The sequence below is a fragment of the Papio anubis genome, chromosome 8, assembly GCF_008728515.1.
Source record: "Papio anubis isolate 15944 chromosome 8, Panubis1.0, whole genome shotgun sequence".
NCBI lineage: Eukaryota > Metazoa > Chordata > Mammalia > Primates > Cercopithecidae > Papio > Papio anubis.
Window position 1 is genome coordinate 35166077 of NC_044983.1, and position 26955 is coordinate 35193031.

At 35.6% G+C, this 26955-nt stretch overlaps 1 protein-coding gene across 1 annotated transcript in view; it reads left to right on the plus strand.

Moving 5' to 3' along the window:
- KCNU1 (potassium calcium-activated channel subfamily U member 1) overlaps positions 1-26955 on the plus strand; it is a 168748-nt gene that overhangs the window by 47649 nt on the left and 94144 nt on the right. The window contains exons 12-19 of the mRNA XM_009212873.4: positions 9926-10031; positions 11159-11241; positions 12714-12783; positions 13210-13362; positions 16883-16995; positions 17354-17425; positions 22023-22112; positions 22249-22346. Of these exons, the coding sequence (XP_009211137.1) occupies positions 9926-10031; positions 11159-11241; positions 12714-12783; positions 13210-13362; positions 16883-16995; positions 17354-17425; positions 22023-22112; positions 22249-22346 (785 nt within the window). The remainder of the gene's footprint in view (positions 1-9925; positions 10032-11158; positions 11242-12713; positions 12784-13209; positions 13363-16882; positions 16996-17353; positions 17426-22022; positions 22113-22248; positions 22347-26955) is intronic.

Genomic DNA, 26955 nt, shown 5'->3' on the forward strand with positions numbered 1-26955 from the left:
TAAAGGACTCTAACAAAACCACAGGGAACAGAAGTGTCACCCCGCTGAGCCCAGTCAAAACAAGGAATACAAAAAATAATAACTTGTTATTTTAAGCTACAAAGTTCTTATGAGATTCTACACAAGAATACATAAATGATACCATATTATCATTTTCTTTCTTTGGTTACTTATTTATTGCTTGAACAAAGCAGTATCTAACATATTATTCTATGAAATATTATGAAAATAAAATATTAACTTATATTTCCATAAGTCAGACTGCTTAGTTGCACGCAAGAAAAACTATAGTTAAATTAAGCAGAAAAGAATATATAAATAGATATTACACAGCTCTTAAAACCACCAAAAGCCAGATAACTAGGCTTAGAGGCTACATAGCAAGGAGCAGTGATAATGTGATACCTCTTTCCTTGAGTAATTTGTTTTATGAGTGGGCACATAAATGTTGACTTCCTTGTCATTCTTTATGCTGATTGCATATGTACTATTTTTTACAAAATTTAAAAGATGAGAGCTTTCTAGGTTTGACAAAAGAAATCAGTTCTCAGATGAGAAGGTACAATAAATCATGTATACTTCCATATACTTGAAATGTGAAAATCAAAACATAGGGATAAAGAGAGGCATGCATGTGAGTGTTGTCATAACAGAGGGGGCAGCTAATTCAGCAATTGTTAGGGGATGGGGCAGACCAGAGTATGCATTCAGAAGAAAGTACCATTAAGAAAGTATTTGGTTGGTGCAAAAGTAATTGTGGTTTTGCCATTAAGAGTAATGCAAAAACAGTATATAACCGTAAGTTACACATCAAAAGTAAAATACTTACCATGAAGTGCTTATCCCTTCTTCCCTTTCCCCAGTCCTACTGTTCAGAGACAACTGCTTTCAGTTCTTTCAGACTTAATATTTCTTCAAATTTTAAGTCTAAATGTTACCACTTTTTTGATTCCTCGGTTATAGATGGTATTTATTAACCATCAGATTTGCAGATGAGAATTGTCAGCACTGTGCATCACTTCTATTGTTTAAGTATTATGATCTTAAATCTGTAGTTACATGATTAGTGTTTATATCATTGTGGCAAATAAATATTGTTCCTTGCAGATTCAAGTAAAAGTGTATAAAGATAACAGTATATTTCCTCAAAATTTTATTTTCAATCCTCAATGATTGTTTCATTTTATAATATGTTTATCATATATATCATATACAGTAAGTATATATAATAGAGGTACCATATGAGTGGCAATAAATATTTTCCAATTTCTCCAATATGTAATAATACAATAGGAGAAAAGTTGACTGAGAAATTTCTAAGAGTTGCACATGGGTCATTGGACTATAGAAAAAAATATGCCAGAACGTTTATTCACTTCTAAAATAGCAAGGAAATAATTAATCTCCTTGTTTAAACCTTGTTGTTTTTTTGAGAAGGAGTTTTCCTCTTATTGCCCAGGCTGTAGTGCAATGGTGCGATCTCAGTTCACTGCAACCTCCACCTCCCAGATTCAAGTGATTCTCCTGCCTCAGCCTCCCAAGTAGCTGGGATTACAGGTGTGCACCACCAGACCCAGCTAATTTTGTATTTTTAGTACAGACAGAATTTCACCATGTTGGCTAGGACTGGTCTCGAACTCCTGACCTCAGGTTATCCACCGGCCTCTGCCTCCCAAAGTGCTGGGATTACAGGTGTGAGCCACCACGCCCAGTGCCTGTTTAAACTTTTTTAGGCCAAAATGTAATTCAAAAACTCACTTAGAATTAAAATGATTATAAAATGAACACCCATGTAACTACCACTCAAGTCATTAAATAAAGTAGTGCCTCCTTATCTGCAGTTTCATTTAGCACAATTTCAGTTATATGTGGTCAGTCGTGTTCTAAAACTTAGTGAGTACAGTACAATATGGTATTTTGAAAGAGAGACTGCTTTCACATACATTTTGTGACAGCATATTGTTATAATTATTCTATTTCATTATTACTTGTTAATGCCATACTGTACCTAATTTATAAATTAAATGTTATTATAGGTATGTGTATATAGGAAAAACAGTACTGTATATACAGGGTTTGGTACTATCTGTGGTTTCAGGCATCCCCTGGGGATCTTGGAATGTATCCCCCTCGGATAAGGATGGATTACTATATTCCATAACTAGCACACCAACACAACCCTCTGCAACTGAAGCTCCATCTTTACTTCCTAGAAGTAACTACAGTTCGAACATTATATCTTATTATTTTTTGTTTATCTTCTATGTTTATTTAGAATATTATTTGCCTTTTCCTGTTTTCTTAAACTTTTTAAATGGAATATAAATTTCTTTACCTCATTGTTATGTTTGTGAGATTTATCCATATTGCAACTGGAAATAGTTGTATAATACTTATTTTTATTGCTGTGTAGACAGTATTCTATGAATATACCATGATTTTTCTTAATCCATTCAACCATTGGTGGCATTTCTCCCCTATACTTTGGCTATTATAAAGAATGGTGCGGTGCAAATTTTTGTATATGTATCTTGGTGCCCAAAAATGTAATTGTAGGGTAATAAAGTTTAAATATTTTTCTTAGGTAGAACTGTCAGTTGTACAAAATGATTTGAACAATCTGCACCGTACCAGTAGCCCTGAGAGTTCCTGGTGCCCTACATCCTACTAACACTGAAAGTGTAACTCCACACTTAGAAACAGCAGTCTTTTTATTTGTAGCCATTCTTGTGGGTAGTACTTTATCAAGATGGTGGTCTTTCTTGTGGTTTTAATTAACATTTTTCTCACTACTAGTGAGGCCAAGCATCTTTTCATATCCATAAGCCAACTGGACTGCCTCATATTAAATGATGATCCATTTGTCTTGACCATTTTTATGCTGAATTGTTAGTCCTTTTTTATTTGCATGGGGTAATATGTGATTCAAGCCTTTGTCAGGTATATGCATGATTAAGCTTATTTCATGTTAAAAAAAAATCTACAAACGTAAAGTTTTATGACAAATTTCATTAAATTTGCCCTAACATTTAACCTTTTGTTATATTTATCTCTTCTTGCACCTCTGCTCTTCCTTCCTATTGTAATGATTTTCTTCATGCCAAAAAGTAAAAAAAAAAAAATGGTATGAGTTTAAGGGGTACGAGTGCAGTTTTGTTACGTGGAAAGATGTGCAGTGGAGAAGTCTGGGCTTTTAGTGTAACCATCACCTGAATAATTTACATTGTACCCATTAAGTAATTTTTCATCTCCCAACCCCCAAATTTTTAAATTTGCCTTAAATGCAGATCTACCAGTGACTAACTCTGTTGGGTGTTGTTTGTTTTTTTAAGTGTAAAGATGTCTTTTTTTTTCATTCTTGGAGGACAATTTCACTGATACAGAGTTACAAGCTGGCAGTTTATTTACTTAAGAACCACGAAATCTTATTCCACTTATTTCTGACTTCTGTTGTTACTATGAAGAAGTCTGTTGAATTACCTTGTTAAAAGAGCTATCTTTTTTAAAGGTCATACATTTTACTTAATATGGATGTATGTTATACTTTTCCTATGATGTGTATAGGTTTGAATTTCCATCAATTTACCACAGTTAGGATGCATAGATCTCCCTGAGTCTCTGGATTGGTGTCTTTGATCATTTCTGGAGGATTCTCAATTACTTTAATTATATCTTCAAATGTTGCTTGTGTCACCTTTTTGTTTCTCCTTTTCTTCCAGGATTCCAATTACAGTTAACTCTGCTAGTCTTTTTCTTTTTTATTGTTCCAGTTATATGTCCTGATTTATTTATTTATTTATTTATTTATTTGAGACAGGGTCTTGCTCTGTTGCCCAGGCTGGAGTGCACTGGCGTGATCTTGGCTAACTGCAACCTCTGCCTCCTGGGTTCAAGCAATTCTCCTGCCTCAGCCTCCCAAGAAGCTGGGATAATAGGTGCCTGCCACCACACCTGGCTAATTTTTATATTGTTAGTAGAGATGGGGTTTCACCATGTTGGCCAGGCTGGTCTCCAACTCCTGACCTCAAGTGACCTGCCCACATTGGCCTCCCAAAGTGCTGGGAGTACAGGTGTGAGCCACTGTGCTAGGCCATATGACCTGAATTTCTTACCCTCTTTTGAACTTATCTCCTCCCTTTTTATATCTCTGTGTTGCATTCTGGATAATTTGTTTTGACCTAGATTCCAGAACCTTAGCTCTTTTTGTGTGTTTAATCTACTTATAAACCCATCCATTAAGTTTTCAATTTCAGTTATTATATTATTCAGTTCTAGAATTTACATTTGATTCTTTTTTAAAAAAATTAACTTTTATTTTGATTTCAGGGGCACATGTGAAGGTTTGTTATATAGGTAAACTTGTGTCATGAGGGTTTGTTGTACAGATTATTTCATCACCAAGGTATTAACCCCAGTACCCATTAGTTATTTTTGATTATTTATCAAACTGTCCTGTTTTTATTTTTACTTCTTGCATTTCTACCTTACCTTTTGTGTATTTCAACAAAATAAGCATAAATATGCTATAGCTAGTGTCCGATAATTGAATGCCTCACATCTTTGATTTTACTGACTGTGGCTTCTGCTGCATGTTACACACACTGTCTTGTTTTCTTTCTTTCTTGTTTGTGTGCCTATTGTCTTACATTACGCACTGATTCCTGTATTGCACAATTACACATGGAAACATTGTTAACTTAGAAAGATGATGTTACCTTCCTCAAGAGAGTATATTTCTTTACTTCTTTGAAACACAACAGGGCACTTCTGCCTCAGGACCATCTTAATCCAAGCTCAACGCTTGAAACTCTCTGTACTTCCCAGGTGACAAACTCAGGATGACAGCCCATTTATAAGCGAGTCTATTCAATTTTACCCTTCTTCTTTGCTTCTGTGCTTTTGTTATGCCAGTTTTTATTTTGGAAAAGATATCAAACCCTTCATTTTGTATGTCAGGTGAACTGCACTTTTTTGTCCTTTGACTTGTGTGACCACCAAATGTTATCTCAGATTGGTAGCTGCTTCTTCTGAATTATAAAATGCCTTCGGGGAAGAAAATTGGACCTAACCCCCTGGTTATTGATTTCTCTCAGGTTTTGGCCTCATAACTCTTCATTGTTTGCTTATATCATTGATGACTTCTTAGCAGACATTTTTAATATTTCATCCAGTTTTTTTATATATCCTCAGAAGGGAGTTGGCTGAAGTTACCTAACTTATTATTCTTGAAAGTAGAAGCTCTCAGTTCTGTTAATATTGTAATGTATGCAAACATAAGCAGAGCTCTCACTTTTCCACATATGTTGATGGTCATGTGTCACATATTGAATCCAAAGTGTTCTAAGGAAAAGGGGGAAGTTTCACTCATAAGGACTGATAATTTCAGAGTATTTGAAAAATATTGTAATTGATAGTGGGCCTGATAATAAAGTTGTATTGAGTTCATTGTACCATTGTAGAGACTTGGCTTTAAGGAAGGTAATTTTCTCTGTGTCAGTTCTGATTGTTGGAGTACTTTGAGTAGAGGGATGACATGATTCTTCATCAATTATGAGAACTGCAAATTTCTTCTTCAGGTTTGTAATTTGCCTTTTTACTGAATACTGTGTGTTTTTCATATTTAAAAGTTTTTAATATTATCTCAAAGATAGAATAATTTATATTATATTAAATCACCTCTTGTTTTTTGTTTAGAAAATCTTTCCCTATCCCAGTGTTTAAAACATGTTGAACTACATTTCCTACTAAGATTTGGTTTTCTTCTTTGAGTGTTAGAAAATCAGGATTAGATTTATTATAATTCTTAGTCATAACATTCATAATTGGTTTACACATAAGCCCATTTTGGTTATTTATGTTACTAGTTCTTTTTAATAATGTTGTAAGCACCAATGTGTGAACTCACTGCCAAGGTGAAACGTAGGACAATAATCTATATCTAACCGTATAATCTTCCCCATATTTCAACCTATGGCTAGTTTTTTAAAATATCACTACCATTCTTTCTTTCTCCCATGTTTTATTACATCTATATTCACATCTAAAATGTGCATATTACTTTAGACATGTTTAACTTTATAGAAGGAACACCATACCAATGTAATCTTTGGGGTTTTATTCAGTTTATATTATGTTAGTAAGATGCTTTCATATTTTTGAGTGTTGCTGTAATTAATTGGTTGTTCTTGTTAGTGATATTCATTTCCCTCAGTTCCACTCTTCTTTTGGTGTGATTGGGGTTATTTCTATATTTTGCAATTGGAAATAGTTTTGTTATTAACATGCTTGTATATGGCTCCTGGTGGACACATGAAATAGTGTCTCTGTGTGCATGTTTGTGTGCATTTGTGCTTGTACATGTGTGTGCTTAATAGTGTCAAGTATGTGAATATTCATTTTTAGGCCATTAATCATTTTTTCCAAGTCTTCGAACCATTTTGCAAGCCTATCAGGAATGTGTAAGAGACTTCATATATATATATACACATACACACACACACACACATACACACACATTCTTCTCATATATACGTGTATATATACATTCTTCATATATATACACACACATACATATATACACATTCTTTCCAACAACTGATATGGTTATATGTTTTAACCTTTGCAATAAAATCAATGTAAAATGGAACCTTCTTGTGGTTTTGATTTCTATGCCCTTTGGCTCTACAGATGTGGAGCTTCACCATGTTTACTAGCCACACATCTTTTCTCTTTCCGTGACATACTCATTCATGTGTTTTGCCTATTTACTTTTTTTACTTAACTATTTTGTGTGGTTTTTGATATTTAATTTTAGGAATGTGTAATATATTATTTGCAATAATTCTTCATCAGTTGTGGGAACTGCAATTTCTTCTTTCAGTTTATAATTTGCCTTATTACTGAATATTACATATCTTCTGATGCTTAAAAGTTTTTAATATTATTATAGTCAAATATTGAATGTTTTCTATTACGTTAAAGCACTTATTGTTTTTTGTTTAGAAACTCCCTATTACATTGCTTAAAATATGTTGAACTACATTTCCTACCAATAATTTAAAATTTTTGTTTTTGTCATTTATGTCTCTAATTCATTTAGAATTTTTTATAGAGTAAGATACATGTAGAAAGTTTTTACCTTATTCCATATGGATATAACTATTTTACCAGTGCCGGTTATTGAACAAACCCTTCCCTCTCCTCACTGATCTGGCATGTGACCACTGTGAGTAATGTACTTTCTATTTTAAAGAGAAATTTTATATATTAATCTTGTAATTAATTTTGTATGTTAATCATATCTAATCACATAAATTTTGTTTTTTTCTGTAGTAATATTAGGGATTTCCATGTAAATAATTATATATATAATTAATTGTATAATTATTTATATTTGTGTAATTATAATTATTTGCATTAAACCAATTTATGTTTATTATCTTTATAATAAAATAAATTTAAATCAAGATTTATAAATCTGTATAAATCTTTATCAATTTTTCTATTACTGCATTAATACTACACTCTTTTAATTACTAAATCTTTGTAACTAGTTCTATCTATCCCTAGAGCAAGTCTTTTAATCTTTTATTTTGTTTTTTTATAGTAGACAAGCTTTACCTGGCCCTTTATATTTTACATAAATTTTTAAATTATTTTATCATGTATATTATTTTATTATGAAAAACTGCAGAAATGTAATGTGAATCTAATTGAAACTTTAGATGCAGCATTGACTGCTTTATGCTACAAACTTTTTCCAACTTTTACTATACTGGGGTTATTCATTTATTTAGTTCTCATTTAGTACCCCTTAATAATACGGTATAGTTTCCCAGGTAGAGAGCTTACTAACTTTTATTTCTAGGTACTTGGTATTTTCTGATATTAGTTAAAGTAATATCTTCCAGTTGGGTTTACTAGTTGTTTGCTCTTAGTACAGGAAAAACAATTAAATTTTGTATATTAGTCTTATATCTAACCACATAAATTTTATTTTTTTCTGTAGTAATATTAGGGGTTTCCATGTAAATAATTATGTTTATATTATTTATATTTGTATAAGTATACTTATAATTATTTACATTAAAACAATTTATTTTTATTTTATCTTTTAATAAAATAAAATAAATATTAATCCAGATTTATAAATAAAATAATTATTTATAATAAAATAAACATAAATTGTACACATAAGGATTGGAAAGAAGGAAATAAACTATTTGTCTGAAATAATGTAATTGTTGCTGAGACATCAAATACAATGTTGAAAAAGAGCAGTGATGATATCTCTACTTCTCTTTTTTAAAAGCACCTTTAATATTTTTTCATTAAAGATATCTTTTTTATTTTAAAGATATTTGTTGGGTTAAAAATATTATCTTCTATTTCTAATATACCACGAATTGTATTTCTCAACTCTGAAGAACTATTTCTGTCAATTTGTTTCTGCATCTGAGGTGATTATATAATTGTTGTTTTTTAATTTGTTAATGTGGTGATCTCACTGATATTTTTGATAACATAATTATTTTGTCTTTTTTAGTATTGGTTAGGAACTATTTCCTATTTTTACTTTAAAAGGCTTTGTATAAAAATGAGATTATGTGTTGCTTTAAAGTATGGTAGAAGTTAAATGTGGAAACCATGTAGAACTAATGGTTTTCTACATTTTATTTGATGGGGGTGTGTGTGTGTTTGGGTGTGTAGGTTTGTGTGTGTGTGTGTGTGTGTGCATGTGTTTGTTGTGTTTTGAGAGATTTTAAGCCACAGTTTCAATTTCTTTAACAGCTATAGAGCTATTTAGGCTTTTTATTTCTTCTAGGGTTAGTTCTGGTAAGATATACTTTCAAGTAATTTGTTCATTTTGTCTAAGTTTTCAGAGCTGTTGACATTTAGTTATTTGCTGTCTACTTTTATTTTTTAGATCTACTTTATGTATTATATCTTCTTTATTCAATATTTGCATCATTTTTGTCTTTTATTTTTTCTCCATTAACTTTACAAAACTTTTGCCTATTATGCTAGGTTATTTTTCAAAGAACTAACTTTTGATGTGGTTTATCTTCTCTATTTTATCTTTTTGTTCCTTTTTCATTGTTTCTTATTCTTGTTTTTATCATTTCTTTTATTCTTATTTCCTTGATCCTATTCTAATATGTCTCCAAAACTATAAATTATTCCTAAAGCATTGCTGTTGTTGTATCCCAAAGCATATATATTTAATATTTTCAACATATTTCTAAGAATAATGATAAAGAATTGTTGCAATTTATTCTAAGCCCATAAAATTTTTAGCAGTCTATTTTTTTTAATTCCTAAATCTAAAAACTATTTTTATTTGTGTTTTGGTTAACTTCTAAGTTCATTGTATTGTGATCAAAGATCATTATATATAATAACTATGTTTTTGTAATGTGTTGAGGCTTTCATTTTCTGTCAAGTAAAGTATCATTTTGATAAATATTTGTGTGTTCTTTATAAAAATTAGTTCCTCTAAATGTTATTTGCAGAATTTATAAATATTAAACATGTGTGTTCAAAATCCATGATGATGATTGTTTTCTGCTTGCTCTATCAATAGTTTAAAAAGATATGTCAAAATCTCTCATGACAGTGGCAGATTCATCAATTTCTCTTTCTAGTTTTTTTCATATTTGCTTCCTATATTTAAAAGCCATTTTATTAAATGTATAGTTGTTTAAAATGTTATGCCTGTTTCAGTAATTCAATTTTTTAAACTAAATAGTGAACCTCTCCATCCTTAGTAATTACATTTTTAAAAAAAATAGCATTAACTTGATTTGTATTTTTTCATATCACTATGAGGGATTCTACTAAATGCACCAAATAAGTTATAAAAACCTCTAAACGCAGAATCAGTCATCTTTTTTACCTCATTGCTGCCACATTCTTTTTTGTCAAGGAGCCCTCCTTCTTTGGAACTTGAAACCATATTTAAATGCTACTTGGCCTACACAACATTCATTTCTGGATCTGCAATGAAGTGGGAGGATCTGAGGCGAGTTGCGGTAAGATCTAGTTGTTTTAGTTCCTTGTAGTTTTCCTAAGTTGCAACAATTAAAATTACAAGATATATTGCTTTTGGAAAAGATATTATTTCAGCTTCTTTAACTGGAGGAAAATATAACTTCCTCAGCTTTAGAAACAATTGTAAAGGAAGTGTAGTAATTGACCTCCAAATCTGATTTCACAAATGTCAAGCAGACCTCACTGTTTGCCAACACTTATATTTAAATTATTTATTTCACAAAATTCTCTATCTAAATCAGTTTTATTTTATCAGCCTAAGAGGTCTGTAAAAGGTATGGATAGCAAGGTGTGTTTGATCTTACCACACAAATAGAATTCTTACCAGAAGGCAGATCTCTGAGTCTGTCAGCTTTAATCAACTTCTCCTCCTAAATGCATGAATATGCTTTCCAATAGGAAAAACATAAAGAAAAATAGTAGAAATCTCATTAAAGTTGTGACTAAAAATAATGAGCAACAGCCAACCCTCTAGACAGGTTTGGCTTAAGATCAAAGGCAGCTTCCTGTCATGTTCTTAGTCTCGGAGAATCAACAAACAGAAAAGTTTCTGTTTAAAGCCAAGATCTATAGAGTAAACACGAAGAATTGACAGACCCAGAAAAATCTTTCTCTTTCCTGCAATTTAGTACTGTAAGAGCCACTTCAGTAATTTTCTAGAACTTTGAAATTCACACGCCACCAATATTGAATAACTGTTTACTTTGAGCCAAGTGGACTCCCAGTTCCTCTGTTCTTTACTGTCCTGAAAGACAAATAAATACACAGGCAGTTGCTTATAAAGGTCTTATGGCTTATCACTAGGCATCAAACAATGATGACGGATGGTAGGAAAAATATAACTTTGTATTTTACCCACTTGAAAGCAATCTTTTACCTATGTCAGAGACCCTGTGCCCTGGCCCATCAGCTGCAACCCTTGCCTTTTGCGGCATTTGCAGGACAGCAATCCTGATGTAAAAGACATCCTCATTACAACTCATTCCCAAGTGTGTCCTCTTTTTTGTTAGCAATTTTATTACAAAATTCTAAGAAAACCCAAAAGGGGAAGACCAGAGCATTTCCCACATAATTAACACCATGGCTCCTGTCCAATCTTGAAGGGTAGGTGGAATCTGCAGAGGCATGCCTGATTATAGCCAACCCTTTGTGCAGTGATTCCCATGCTGAAGATATTGCCAACATTATGAGGTAAGAATCTGGTATTGTATTTTGTATGCTGTAATGATTATTTTTTTCTATCTCTCTTAAAGTAATGCCTGGTACATAAGCATAAACAGGAGAAAATGCCATCTATCATATCACTAGATTCATCGTATTCCAAGGTTCTGCCTACTTTTTGCCCCCTCCCCAAGACTGTGCAGACAGTTGCAAAAGAAAATGAAAATAGAGCATCCTGAGTGTGAATGTGCTTCTCCATATAATTTCCTGAAGTTTCATATGTATAGTAGCCATCTGAATTTAAGAAGCAAGCATACAAATAACTGATTATTGTTCAGATAGCACCATTATAACTAATATCCTCTCCTCAAAAATAAAGATGCAATTTTATCCCTGTTAGTACACTTTATTTATTGGGATTTTTCTCTAGTAGCTATGGTGAAAGATTATGTGTGGTTCGATATGATGTACTTTTTGACCATCAGTAAGTATTTTCCTTCGTTTTTTTTTTTCTTTTCTGTCTTTTTTTTTTTTTTTTTTTTTTTTTTTTTTTTTTTTGAGACAGAGTCTCGCTCTTTATTGCCCAGTTGCCCATGCTGGAGGGCAGTGGTGTGATCTCGGCTCACTGCAACTTCCGCCTCCCGGGTGTGCAAGCAGTTCTCCTGCCTCAGCCTCCCAAGTAGCTGGGATTACAGGCATGTGCCATCACACCAGGCTAATTCTGTATTTTTAGTAGAGATGGAGTTTTACCATGTTGGTCAGGCTGGTCTCGAACTCCTGAGCTCAGGTGATCCACCCACCTCAACCTCCCAGAGTGCTCGGATTACAGGCTGAGCCACCACGCCTGGCCTGACCATCAGTGAGTATTTTCAAGATGTTATCATATTAAACTGTGAACTCCGAGCAAGAATGTAACTTGTGATAACAAAGCTCTAACTGTGATTATGATGGCAATGGCATTTTGGCTAATCTAGATGAACTTCCAATCTCCAGAGTAAAATAAATACACATAGCTGAAGGTGACATTATATATAGCAAGAAACAGCTGAAAATTTGTACCATGCATAATACAGTAAATATGAAGTAGATCTTAGTTTCTTAATTTGTAAAATGAGGAAGTTGAATTAGACAGTCTATGAGCTATTTCAAGCTATAGACAACTATCAAATTTCTATTTTTACCTGTAATAATTAGGTTTGGGTTTGAAGGCTAAAACATGAAACTGTTGATTTCCTCCTCAAGAATTGGTCTCAGAAGAACACAGTCTTCTAATACCAAGAGATAATCATTCCATAGATTTGGTTGGCAAAGTTATGAAAACAATGACGCTTTTCTGTGTAGGCTACTAAAAACATTTTTCGAAAACAACATAACAATAAACTTTATTGTATGCCAAGTTTTTCTACGCTTACCTACATATCAGTTTAACTCTGAATTAAATTATATTACAAAGCCCTTTGGCTATGACACATGATTAATGAGAGTGTTTGGGGTTTATATAGGGTGCTCTCTATCAAGAACTATGACTCTACCACCAGAATCATCATACAGATACTGCAATCCCATAACAAGGTATAGTAACATTCTAGCGTATTCAGTCTCCTCTTTTTATCTGTATAGCTAGACTAACTTTTTTATTTTCTAATGGATGTGTAAATAAAAAGTTTTTGCTAATCACAGGTAAAATTTGGAGTTTCATTAAGATGGATAATCACTCAACAATGTAAACTGGGGGCAGAATTAGAGGTTTAAGCCATTTGACCTAATTTTGCAACTCTAGCTATTTTTGTTTCAAAAAATGAGAGCCATTGACCACTAACCACTTTCAAATGCTGAATTTGTTCTTATCATTTTCATTGACCTGGGCACCACTTTTATGTGCAAAAATAAAGAATATATGATTGCAAGAAAATTTTAAAAAGAAAGACATCCATCCACAAGAGCTTTCTTGAGGTGTGTTTATTCCTAATACTTGACCTGCTTTGTACTATGGAACAGGTTTATCTGCCAAAGATTCCCAGCTGGGACTGGGATGCCGGAGACAACATCATTTGCTTTGCTGAATTAAAGCTTGGGTTTATCGCCCAAGGCTGTTTGGTGCCAGGCTTGTGTACCTTCCTAACATCTCTATTTGTGGAGCAAAACAGAAAGGTAACCTTGTAAATTAATGTCAATTCTTGGCTCTGTCCCCATGTCCTACATATTAAGATCAGAAATAGAAAAAAAATTTCAGAAAAGCATCAAGGCCCCAAGAAATGAGATTTGACTTCTGCTTGAGCTGGGAAAGGATTAGAAGATCTGGATTTAAAAGTCCCAGGTACCACACTGACCTTGAAGAAATCATTTATTTTATTCCTGCCTAAGAATATTTATCTACAAAACAGAAAAATTATAACTCTGCTTCCTACCTACAGTCCAGTATGTTTTAAATCAAAGTACATTCATCAAGGTAGAAGCATTGAGTTATTGAAAGCGAAAATATAAATAAAGGTTATATTATTAATTAAGGATTCATATATTTCAATATAAATTAAATCCAAAATAATTGGTATAATAATAATTATATTCATCAAATAGAAATAATGATCAAATAGTAATTCAAATCTAATTTTTCCAGGTTGTTTTAGGGAGAGTTCCATGCAGGAATAATAACAGTAACCACATAATAAGTGCCTACTGTCTTGTGTTTCCCCTCAATAATATGTTAAGTTAGTAACCCAGCAGTGAATTGGTGAAGCTAACTAACTTGATCATACAGTAAGTTAGTGAGCCACAGAGCTAGGACTGTCTGGTGCACAGTGTTGTTACCATAGTGCTCTATGTCTCTGGTGTTATTTCCACACAATGTCTCACATCAAGATTTTTGATATTTTTGTCTGAGACAAAGTAAGGGGCTAAAAGTGACTCTTGGGATAAATTTTTGTAGCACAAAAGGTGGTCTTCCAAATATCATTTCCATGAAATGCTCCAGCCAAGGCGTGCTAGCCCTTGGCTGGACCTGGTCTTCCTTTTCTAAAGCTCTTGCAGAGAATGACCTTACTGTCTGTTTAATTCTGAGTCCATGCTTGCCTTTCATGCACTTGACTTCCCTCCTGACCTCTCTTTGCTTGCTCTTTCCTCTGTTCTCTTTTTCCCGTGTTCAGTACAAATGTTTGCATCTTTTTCTGTTTCTTCCCTGGTGCTATTTAAGGAAAAGCAAAAGAAGTAAGAGATGCTCTGGCCAGCTATATGCTAACTGCAACAAATGGAAAGCTTCTGTAATTCCTTCTGTGAATGTAAAGAGATATAATATACAGATGTAAAGAAATAGCAGTCAGGGTGGAGGGAATGAGCCTTCATGCAGCTATAACACACAAGCTTTTACTTTCATGTAGTGTTCACTGTATACAGCCTAGAAAATGGTTTATAAGGACATTGTCTTTGTGTTGCATATTTAGAAAGTAGCAGAGAATTTCAATATTTCTTGTGATTATTGCGCTTTCAATCTCCATGGCTGGAGAAAGTAAATGGAAATAAATGGAATGTGAACTCTATATGAAGACTTATTCTCCTTCATGAAACTATAGAAGATAGAGATATAAAAACATACTATTGTATTTTTCTTATTTAAAGAGTTGTGGCCAGGTATGGTGGCTCATGCCTGTAATCCCAACAGTTTGTGAGGCTGAGGCTGGCAGATCACTGGAGCTCAGGAGTTTGAGACCAACCTTGTCACCATAGTGAAACCCTGTATCTACTAAAAATATTAAAAAAAAAAAAAAGTTAGCCAGGCATGGTGGCATGAGCCTGTAGACCCAGCAACTGGGGAGGCTGAGGCAGGGGAGTTGCTTGGACCCAGGAGGTGGAGGTTGCAGTGAGCTGAGATCATGCCACTCCACTCCAGCCTGGGCAACAGAGTGAGACTCTGTCTCAAAAAAATAAATAAATAAAATAAAAATAAGATCTAGAGTTGTAACCTCCCCACTGAGGATGATCACCTGTCATTATTTATACAAGATGGATTTTAGCTTACAGGAATTGAGAGATATTTGTGGTCTACTTAATGATTTTTTGAGTGAAGTCTGAAACCTACTTTCAGGAATCCTTACTGAACAGCATCAGGCAAGATGTGTGAAAGCTGCATTATTCTTTGGTGCTTTAGGTTCTAAAACAAACTATCGACTTTGGTTTAATGGCTGGGACTCCAGAGTTTTATGACCGATTTCTCTCAGAGTAGGCCCTTACTTTCTCTGTCAGTTTCTCTACCTATAAAATTAAAGTTATTAATCTCATAACTGGGTTTTTCCAAATATTGAGTTAATATTTGTAAAACTTCTGAGAACTCAGACTAAAGGCCTTGAATCAGTGCCATGTGTTTTAATTATATTGATCATATTGTGAGAAATTGTAGCTCGAAGAACATTTCCGGTTGGTCCTCGGTTCAGAGCATGGCCTTAAACTTAAATTAACATTAGATCTGATCCAACTGGCTTACTTGAGCACCCAGATTCTTCTATCCAAAATCCTCCTGTTTTCCTTTCTGATCTTTTTAAATCTATCTCAGGAAGTCTTCTCCATCCCCATGCTATCGTTTTTTACCTTCTTTCAAACATCAAAACATTTAGATTAGAAGCACTAAGCCAATTTCTTTAGTTATTGGAAATTAGTGGTATGAACCACCTAATGATCAGAGCCCTCCTCATGAGAGGACTGTAAAAGTAGGAAAAGGCAAAAGATTCATTCAGCTGAATCTTGGTGGTAGAAGCAGGCACTGGATTGCCTGAAATAGTCTGTCCTTTTTAGTAGGGCAGAATTGTTTGTCTATGTGTTTGGTTTTGCTTTGCTTTTTTTCCCAAACTGCATGATGACCATCTGAAGAGAATTTCTGAACCAGTCATAACTCTCCACAGCAACAGTGCTCCTAAATGTTTAGAAATTCAAGATTTTCATCTGAGATTCTGGGCTTTAAGAAGACTGTCTTGCTATATCAGAACAGTGTGGTGGTGATTCTCTTGGCAGTAGGTGGAGAAGGATGAGGAGAGGGTCTTACACAAATGTCAGCCACAAGTTCCTAACAGCCTTTCTGTTGGGTTAAGTGCATTTAGCCGTTTTGAGATATCTTTCTCCTTTTACATCTCCCATTTTTCTGGAAACCTACTGTTTGCCTTGATTTCTCCATTCTCTCTTCTATGCATCAGGATGGTCCTTCAAGTTCATTTGAACTTATGAAGGGTTCTGATACTAGACAGAAGCCATGAGTATTTTCTTCATTGAGGTATATGGTTAGTAGAAAACTAAAATATTTTAAACCAATCTTGAATAGTCATATCCAGAGAGAGATAATTTAGATTCCACATTAACTTTCCCATCTGATTTTTACTAACTCAAAAGCTGAAATCAGGACTTGGCGATGGAGAATTCTCACTGCCAGCAAGGAAACTTGAACGCCGTCTGTAAAGAAAATAAATAATGATGTGTCTGCCTCATCCTGAACTCTGGTGAAAATAGTTAAGATGGAGTTAGCTTTTTAGTTATTCCTTTAACATTCTCTAGTTAGGCACTGTGATAAATCTCCTTTTTATGACTTACATGCAATAAAGACTCATTTGTGCTTAGCAGAATATGCAATGTGAATTCTAACGTTCCACATTCCTTGCCATTTTGCTTCATGTGGCATGATTATGTATTCCAGGTTACACCTAAACAGACCTGGCAGAAACACTTCTTGAATAGCATGAAAAACAATATTCTGACCCAACGTCTCTCTGATGACTTTGCTGGAATGAGCTTTCCTGAAGTTGCCCGGTAAGTGAAGTGAAATTCTTCCCTCATTCTTCAGACAACAACATTCTTTCAACAACGTGCACTGAGGGCCCACTATAGGCCAGGCTCCATTACAAACTGAAGATCTAAGAAGGGACAGCCCAGAGTCCCTGCAACTTAGCAGTTCACAGTTGGGGTGGGGCAATTTCATCTCTGTCCCAGTTGGTGCAGTGGCCGTTGGTTACTTTTTAGGTAGTTTCACTTACAAGGGATCATTCCATATTGGGAGTTATTTCCTCTAAGATGTTGGTTTCCTCCTAGGCCCAGGGCACAGAGTGTTAGTTATTTTTTTGTTCACTGACCCCTTGCTCTCCTTATGACTCCTCGTCTTCTTTCCCAGGCTCTGCTTTCTGAAGATGCACCTCCTGTTGATAGCCATCGAATACAAGTCCCTCTTAACAGATGGTTTCTGGTACCAATAAGTCTGCTCATCTCTTCAGTTTTGTTTCTTTTTTTTTTTTTTTTTTCTGGAGAATCTTTGTGATTAAGACTTTTTCCAAAGATGCAGCTATAACTAAGCTTTTTCTCTTTGGTGGATTGGCTGAGAGGAAGCCTCTGGGGCTCCCTGGCTCCTCTGCTGTGCTGTCTCTGATGGCACGGGTTAGGGTGGTGACCCTCTTGGATAAACACTTCCCTTTTGTTCCTCAGACCCTACCCCAGTCCTCTCTCAGGAGCAGAGAGGAGAAGAAATGGTCACCTTCTCAGAACTGTTTCTTTCAATATTGCCAGATCTTGACCATGAAATAATACCACAAAATTGAATTATTTGTAATAAAAATGTTCCCACAAACACTGGCCATGAAAAGTCAAGGACAATGCTGGGCATGGTGGCTCATGCCTGTAATGCCAGCATTTTGAGAGTCCGAGGTGGGTGGATCACTTAAGGCCAGAAGTTCGAGAGCATCCTGGCCAACATGGTGAAACCCAGTCTCTGCTAAAAATATAAAAATTAGCAAGGCATGGTGGTGCACCTAGGCCAGTAATCCCGGCTGCTTGGAAGGCTGAGGCATGAGAATTGCTTGAACCTGGGAGGCAGAGGTTGCCGTGAGCCGATATCATGCCACTGCGCTTCAGCCTAGGTGACAGAGCAAGACTCTATCTCCAAAAAATAATTTTTAAAAAAGGAAAGCACAAAATATGCCAAAATGGGAATCTGACCAGCTGACTGGACAAAGGCTTTTGTTGATAGAGTAGATAAAGGAGATGTTACATCACCAGACATCAGCATTTCCCAAAAACCCATAAGTGAATAAATATGAAAGTAAGAGAAGTTATCACGTAATGCAAAATAAAATTCAGAGCAAATGAAATACACATAAACAAATGGGAGAAAAGGGGGAAAAGAAAGACAAATACATACTATAATATAGAGAAAAAGATCCGTAAAAAAAAAAAAAAAAAGAAAAGGGATGGGGCTTAAATGGGATGAGGGCAAGAAAGACTGTGTGTTGGCTCATGTGTACTTTTTAGTGAAAAATTAACTTGTGCTAAATAAGAATTAACAGACTAGATTCTGATCCTGACTGATTTGCTGGCCCTGTGGCCGTGGAGAAGGATTCATCATTTGTAGAATGAGGAAATAGAGTTAATGAAACTCTAACACACCTTGCTGTTCTAAAATTGACATTACCAGAAATTGTAAAATTATAGGAAAACATTCAAAATGAAATAATTTTCAATTATATCAGGTGGACTATAAAGGAATTATTATATGTGAAAAGTTTGGAAAGAAGCAAAGACCTGTCTGAGTTGAGAGGTTGTAGAAGGCCTCTGGGTAGAAGACGTCAGTGGGATATTGTAAAAAGCAAGTCATTAATAAGAGAATAACAAGTAGTAGTGTCTGTCTGCCTAAGTTCTGTTTTAAAATCCTGCTGTGCTCAAGAAAATCTCACAATCAAAACCTCTGAATGTAAACATCTGCATAAATGGGCCTCCTACTAGAAACAGGTCATAGTAAAATGGGTAGACTCGGAATCATAAGCCAGGTAGTTTGGGTTTCAGACTGGCCCAAAATTTTATCAAGTTTTAGTAACAACTTTGGCTTTCAACCACCTGGCTTATATGTCAGAATTACTTGTATAAGTTTTTTTGTTTTTGTTTTTGAGATGGAGTTTCACTTTTGTCGCCCAGGCTGGAGTGCAATGGCACAATTTCAGCTCACTGCAACCTCCACCTCCCAGGTTCAAGAGATTCTCCTGCCTCAGCCTCCTGAGTAGCTGAGATTACAGGCATGTGCACCACGCCCGGTTAATTTTTGTATTTTTAGTAGAGACGGAGTTTCACCATGTTGGTCAGGCTAGTCTCAAACTTCTGACCTCAGGTGATTCACCCACCTCAGCCTCCCAAAGTGCTGGGATTACAGGTGTGAGCTACTGTGCCTGGCCTGTTTGCATAAGTTTTAAAGACTTATAGATTCCAAAACCCTACTTTTGACTGCAAAACCAAGGGTGAGCCTGAGAATTATTTCTCAAGTCTCCATGATATATTTGGTTTATTCACTGGAATCTGGAAACTACAACCACATGCCCTTAAGATCCTTTTCACCTCTTAACATTCTAGATTTCTGTAAACTTTATTAAGATGATGGTTAGGACATTACAGACCGGAAACATGAATATTTATTTAGCAACTAATCTCACGTAGATTTAAGAGGTCCTGTTTACTACCTAACACACATATACCCCAATGAAAAGGGGATTTACGGAAACAGAGATTTAACTTTACCTTCTCACTTGGAAGTCTGGTGAATCAAAGGGATTAAGTTCTTATTTGGCAAATGTATTGATAAGAACATTCCCTTACATGATTGATACTTTGTGACCAACACTGCTATAGACCTGTTACATATGTTAACTCTTGAATAATCCTCACAACAGTGCTGTGAGATGGGTACTATCATTATTAGTCTCATTTTACAGAGGAGGAAGCTGAACCCCAGAAAGCTAAATGATTTTCCCAACCTCACACAACACCCAAGTGGCAGAGTCAGGATCTGAACTCAGGTCCTCTGGCTCCAGGGCTGTACTTCTGTAACCATCCTGTAGTAAATTCACTGCTGCCATTATTGGTAGAAGGAAGACAGAACGTTTAAATAGTTGGACTTTAAACAAATATATTGAAATTCTGAGGAGAAAACCTATCTTTTCTCACCTTTTAATTCCTCTTCTAATTGGCAAGTTTGAAGAGATTGTAAGACTTGCAAAAGGCTTCGAGAATTATAAGAATTTTTCTTAGGGAATTATTTGTCACCTGCTAACAGATGAAGCTGGATCTGACCCCAGTCACATACTGTAATGATTTTGTTTCAGGAACAAACATTCTCTGATAGAGCAACTGGCCAAATCATAAAGAGGGAATCAACTAAAAACACATTAGGAAAGTGTTTAAGAGAGGCTCACCTCTTTTCTCAAATACAGTCAAATATATGTTTTATTGTGACAGTATCTTCGTAGCTAGATATTTAATATGAGTTCAGAGAAACCTCTCTCCTTAAAAAAAAAAAAGAAAGAAAAATAGGAGCGGCCGGGCACAGTTGCTCACGCCTGTAATCTCAACACTTTGGGAGGCCGAGGCAGGTGGATCACCTGAGATGAGGGGTTTGAGATCAGCCTGTCCAACATGGTGAAACTCTGTCTCTACTAAAAATACGAAAAATCAGCCGGGTGTGGTGGCATGCACCTGTAATTCCAGCTACTCAGGAGGCTGAGGCAGGAGAATCACATGAACCAGGAAGGCAGAGGTTGCAGTGAGCCGAGATCGTGCCATTGTACTCCAGCCTGGTCAACAAGAGTGAAACTCCGTCTCAAAAAAAAAAAAAAAAAAAAACCAAGGCTGTGTAAGACACAACTAAGCATGCAGCTGCTACTTATTGAGCATCAGCCAATAATATTTAAGGGGCCACAGCGGTATTTTCTTTTCCTTCCAAAGTTAAGACCAATTATTTCACTCATTAATATAAGTCAGTAAATACTCAGAAAAGGCCATCCATTGTCTTAGGTAGTAATCTACCTGAACACAGCTATACAGCCTGGGTCTTGGCATGAGACTGAAGAACTTTGGCTGTGCAAGCTCATTTACTTTTGTGAGGGTTCTCTAACACTTGAAAGGTGTGAGTATCGCAACAACAGAATAAGCTTTGCCAGAATTAAAACTTCACCTCATTCCAATGTGAATACAAGAGGAGGGATGATTTTTACAGGAGGAAAGAAGAACTTCCATTCTGCAAAAAGTGAGAGGAATTATAGGATTGTAAGACCTCACCATAGACATCTGAAATGAAGGAAATAAAGGCAGGAGATCCTGATGAACAGGGAGAAATGTGGGTAATTTGAAAAGCATAGCAGAATACTGCATCAAAGAGTATCATGGACAGAAAATTATAATACAATATCTTCAAACACATAAACCACAAGAAAATAGAAAATCAAAAGGTTCAAGTAAGATAATAATAGAAATAGTTCACATGGTTCCTGCTCTCAGAAATCTGGCAATCAAAATAAACAAAACCAAAGTCAAAAGAAATGCATAACCTCAAAAGCTGCATAGTTGAATACAAGAAACTTTTGAATCCAGCTGGTTAGTTAAACATTAATTTTAAATGGCAAGTGGCCTAAAGATGAGCACTACTAGTATGATGCTAATCCTGGAAACTGTGTGGTCTCAGCATATTTGTCATTTGATAGCTTAAATCAAAAAGATTTCGTGCATCTGAGTGCTCGGATCATCTCAGATGCGTGACAGAATCCGGGAGAGGCTTCCCCGCAAGTCCACTGTGTGTTCAGCTCACTGATCAAGTTGTTCCGTGGCTGCCCTCTGCATAGTCAGCCCCAATCAAACAAAGAATCACAAATGTCAAATTCACACTCTCCACTGTGTTTGGCAGTAAGAGGAGGTTGAATACGATTAACTTAGCAACTTAGAGAATCCATTGATCGTAACAGAAAGAGGCACCAACTATTGCCACTGAAATCAGAGGGAAACATTACTGTGTGTTTATTTTTCATTTCCAGTGGTCTGATACTAAATCCACCTGCACAAGTTAGGATACATAAGAACACACTAGGGTTCTTTATTGCTGAAACACCAAAGGAAGTCAAAAGGTAATTTTTTTTATTACTTTATGGGGGAAAAGCACTAAAGCAACTACAGCTTAGTGGGAGGCTCACTGAGTCAGCACCATGCCTCCTTTGTGTTAAGACTCACATAAGTCATTCTTGGTTTTCTTTCATTGTCCAGAGCCTTGTTTTACTGTTCGGTCTGTCACGATGATGTGTTTATTCCTGAGCTAATTACAAACTGTGGCTGCAAAAGCAGAAGCCGGCATCACGTCACAGGTAATTGCACTTTATTTCTGGCCGTCCTTAGCCCAGCCTCTAGGGAGCTGCCTGAGGAAAGAGAAGAGGGTTCCATCTCTTAAAAGGCAATGTCCATTTGAACTTGGCCAGGAAGTGGCAGACATTTCCTCACTGGCCACATGAGAGGTGAGAATCAGTGTTTTAGAGCTGGAAGAAACCTAACTAGTTATCTAATTCAATTCCTTTAAAGGCAGGCAAATGTGTTTTAAGAGATCCAGTCACTTTATTCCAAAGTCACATAGCCAGTTAGTGGCATCACCAAACTCAATCCCAGGCATGCTGACTTTCAGCCCATTGCTTTTTCATGATTTCACAGTTTTTCACAACTTCAGACTGAAAATTCAGCCTATATCTGACCACTTGGTTGGCCATGAGGATCTACTTCATGACCATACCTTGAGTACTCTGTTTCCTTAATGGATAGTAAGAAGTTTAAAGTTTACTCATCCTGACATGGTGCCAAGGGAATGTAATTTTCTCTATTTTCTCTAACTGAACTCAGCAGTTTACCAACACCCTTTTCCATTTAATGGCAGAAATGGAAAAATTAATCTCAAGCATTCATAATCACTTAGTCCCTTCTGGTTTAAAATTTAGTCTTGGCCGGGCACGGTGGCTCACGCCTGTAAACCCAGCACTTTGGGAGGCCAAGGGGGATGGATCACAAGGTCAGGAATTCAAGACCAGCCTGGCCAAGATGGTGAAACCCCGTCTCTACTAAAAATACAAACATTAGCTGGGTGTGACAGTGTGCACCTGTAATCCCAGCTACTTGGGAGGCTGAGGCAGAGAATTACTTGAGCCCGGGAGGCGGAGGTTGCAGTGAGCCGAGATCATACCACTGCACTCCAGCCTGGGTGGCAGAGCGAAAAAAAAAAAAAAAAAACTTAGCTTCGTCCAGGTACATTCAGACTCTTTGTGTAAAACCCCAGTGTTTCAGAATTTAAACTTAGTCCATTCAAAATATGAATTTTCTATCAGGACTATTTTCATCCCTAAGGTTCTTATTCTCTCCTTCTTCTCAGAAAGCTATTTAAATGCAAGAGTAAGCTGGCTTAGCATCATGAGTGTTCTTGCAGTGAACCGCAAGGCTTCACTGATTCCTCCTGAGGTTCCTCATTAACTTTGGTCTGTAGTTGTCACCTTCTGTCACCTCTGAGTCAACAACCAATGAATCTGCTCCTCCCAGCTTTGGGTCAGGCTCTATCACTTGTTACTGAAATCCATTCTCCTAGTCTTGAAGTCTGTAAAAACTCTTTTCAGTAATCCTTGTCTTTTCATTCCTTTTTAAATTTTTTTTCTGTTACTTTTAGTTCACATGTAATAATTGCATATATTTTTGAAATACAGAGTGATATTTTAATATAGATATATAATGTATAATGATCAAATCAGGGTAATTAGCATGTCCATCCATCACCTCAAACTTTTGTCATTTTCGTGTTGTGAACATTCAGATTCCTCTCTGTTACTCTTTTGAAAATACACAATAAATTGTAGTTAACCGTGAAGGACACTAGAAATTATTGCTCCTGTCCAGCTGTAACATTGCATTCTTTAACCAATCTCTCCCCATCTTCCCTTCCCTCTTCCCTTCTCATCCTTTAATAATCACAAGTCGAGTCTCTACTTCCATGAGCTCAATTGTTTTTAGCTCGCATGTATGGGTGAACATGTGGTGAACCTAATGTCCTCCAGTCTCATTCATGTTGCTGCTAATAACAGGATTTCATCTTTTTTAATGACTGCATAGTATTTCATTGTTCATACATATCACATTTTCTTTATCTATTTATCTTTTGGTGTACATTTAGGTTGCTTCCATAACTTAGCTATTGTGTATAGTCCTACAATAAACATGGAAGTGCAGATACTTTTTTGATACACTGATTTTTTTTTATAGATACACAGTGGTAGAATTGCTGGATCATATGATAGTTCTACTTTTAGTTTTTTTTTTTATGAATTCCCATACAGTTTTCCATAGCAGCTATACTAATTCACGTTTCTACCAACAGCGTATGAGTTCCCTGTTCTCCACATCCTTGTCAGCATCTATTGTTTTGTTTTATTTTTTTGTCTTTTTCATAATAGTCATTGTAACTGGAGTAAAATGATAACTCATTGTAGTTTTGATTTGCATTTCTCTGATAATTAATGATGTTAAACATACTTATATACCATTTGTATGTCTTTTGCAAAATGTTTATTCAGATCTTTTTCCTATTTTAATCAGATTTTTTTTTTTTTTGCCATCGAGTTCCTTGTATATTCTGGATATTAGTCTCATGTCAGATGAATGGTTTGCAAATATTTTCTCCCATTCTACAGGTGTCTCTTCTGTCTGTTGATTGTTTTCTTGACTGTGCAGGTTTTGGTTTAATATAGCACCATTTGTTTATTTTTGGTTTTGTTCCCTGTGCTTTTGAAGTCTTAGCAATAAAAATATTTGCCTAGTTTAAAATCTTGAACCATTCTTTTCTTCTAGCGGTTTTGTAGTTTTGGGTATTCCATTTAAGTATTTAATCCATTTCGAGTTAATTTTTGTATGGGGTGAAAGAAAGGGGCCCAGTTTCATTCTTCTGCGTATGTATATCCAGTTTCCCCAGCACCGTTACTGAAGATAATCCATTCTGCTTGGTGTGTTTGTGGCACCTTCATTGGCCTAATGTCATTTTAGTCTCTCTGCTGTTTGGGATTTTTAACTCTCCTCCTGTATATGCATTTGTATGTCAGGATGTGGGAACCTCGGTGGGTTTCTCTGCACATTTCTCCCTGCTTACAGACACTATCATGTTTCTTCTTCTGTGATCCTCTTGCGTTGTTGCTAGACACCGTTTCAGGAGCACCCCACCGAGAATCCATATGAAAAGGGAAGCATTTCTCTCATTTTTCTGCTTGCACATCACACAAATATCATATTTTCCTGGCCTGGTCACCCCTTATCAACCTGAAGCACTGTGGGGAGGGGGTGGAGAACTGGGTTCTTTCTCAGAGATCAGGCTCTGTCCTATCTTTATAACATCTTTATTCAGATATATCTCAAATACCATGAAATAAATACATATCCATTTACAGTGTACAATTCAATGAGTTTCTTTATACAAATAGAGTTGTGTAGTCATCACTACAATAAATTTTAGAACATTTTACTCACCTCAAAAAGAAACCCCATAACCAATAGAAGTCACTCCTCCTTCTCAACCCACAGCCCTGGAAAAAAACACTAGTCTATTTTCTGTCACTGTAGATTTTCCTATTCTGGCCATTTCACACACACACACACACACACACACACAAGATCCTATAGTTTGTGGCTTGTTGTGTCTGGCTCCTTTTATTCAGCCATGCTGTAGCATGTATCAGTACCTCATTTCAGCTGGGTACAGTGGCTCATGCCTTTAATCCTAGCACTTTGGGAAGCCAAGGTGGGCCGATCACTTGAAGTCAGGAATTTTAAGACCAACCTGGCCAGCACGTTGAAACCCCGTCTGTACTAAAAATGCAAAAATTAGCTGGGTGTGGTGGTGCATGCCTGTAATCCCAGCTACTTGGGAGGTTGAGGCAGGAGAATCTCTTGAACCCAGGAGGTGCAGGTTGCAGTGAGCCAAGATTGTGCACTGCACTCCAGCCTGGGTGACAGAGCAAGACTCTGTCTCAAAAAAAAAAAAAAAAAAACCCCACCAAAAACCTCATTTCCTTTCTTGCTGAATATTATTCTGTTGTGTTTTTATTGATGAATAATATTCTGTTGTATAGATCTATACCTCATTTTGTTATACATTTATCTACATTTATCTATTGATGGACATTTGGGTGGTTTCCGCCCTTTCCATATTGTATATAATGCTGCTATGCACATTGGGGTAAAAATATCTATTCAAATTCCTGCTTTCCATTTTTTTAATGTATACACCCAGAAGTAGAATTACTAAATCAAATGCAAATTCTATGTTTCATTATTTGCAGAATCACCACACTATTGTCCACAGCAGTTACACCATTTTATATTCCCACCAGAAATGCAGAAAGGTTACAATTTTTCTACATTCTCACCTACACTTATTTTTCATTTTAGAAAATAGTGGTCATCCTAATGGTTGTAAAGTGGTATCTCATTATGGTTTTGATCTAAATTTTCCTAAATGGCATTTTTTCATGAGGATCTCATTGACCATTTACATATCTTCTTTATAGAAATAACTACTTAGATCCTATTTTTAAATTTGATTATTGTCTTTCTACTATTGAGTTGTATAAGATCTTTATATATTCTGAATATATAGGCCCTTATCAGATGTATGATTGGCAAATATTTTCTCCCATTCTGTGGTTTTGCTTTTCATTTTTGTTACATACTTTGAATCACAAAATTGTTTAGTTTTGATGATGTTCAATGATGTATTTTTTATTTTGTCACTTGTGCTTTTGTGCAATATCTAGGAAGCTTTTGACCAACCTAAGGTCAGCAATATTTACTCCAAAACTTTCTTCTAAAAATTCTGTATTTTTGGCTCTTACATTTAGATCTGTGATTTTTTTTTTCCTTTGAGACAAAGATTCACTCCATCACCCAGACTGGAGTGCA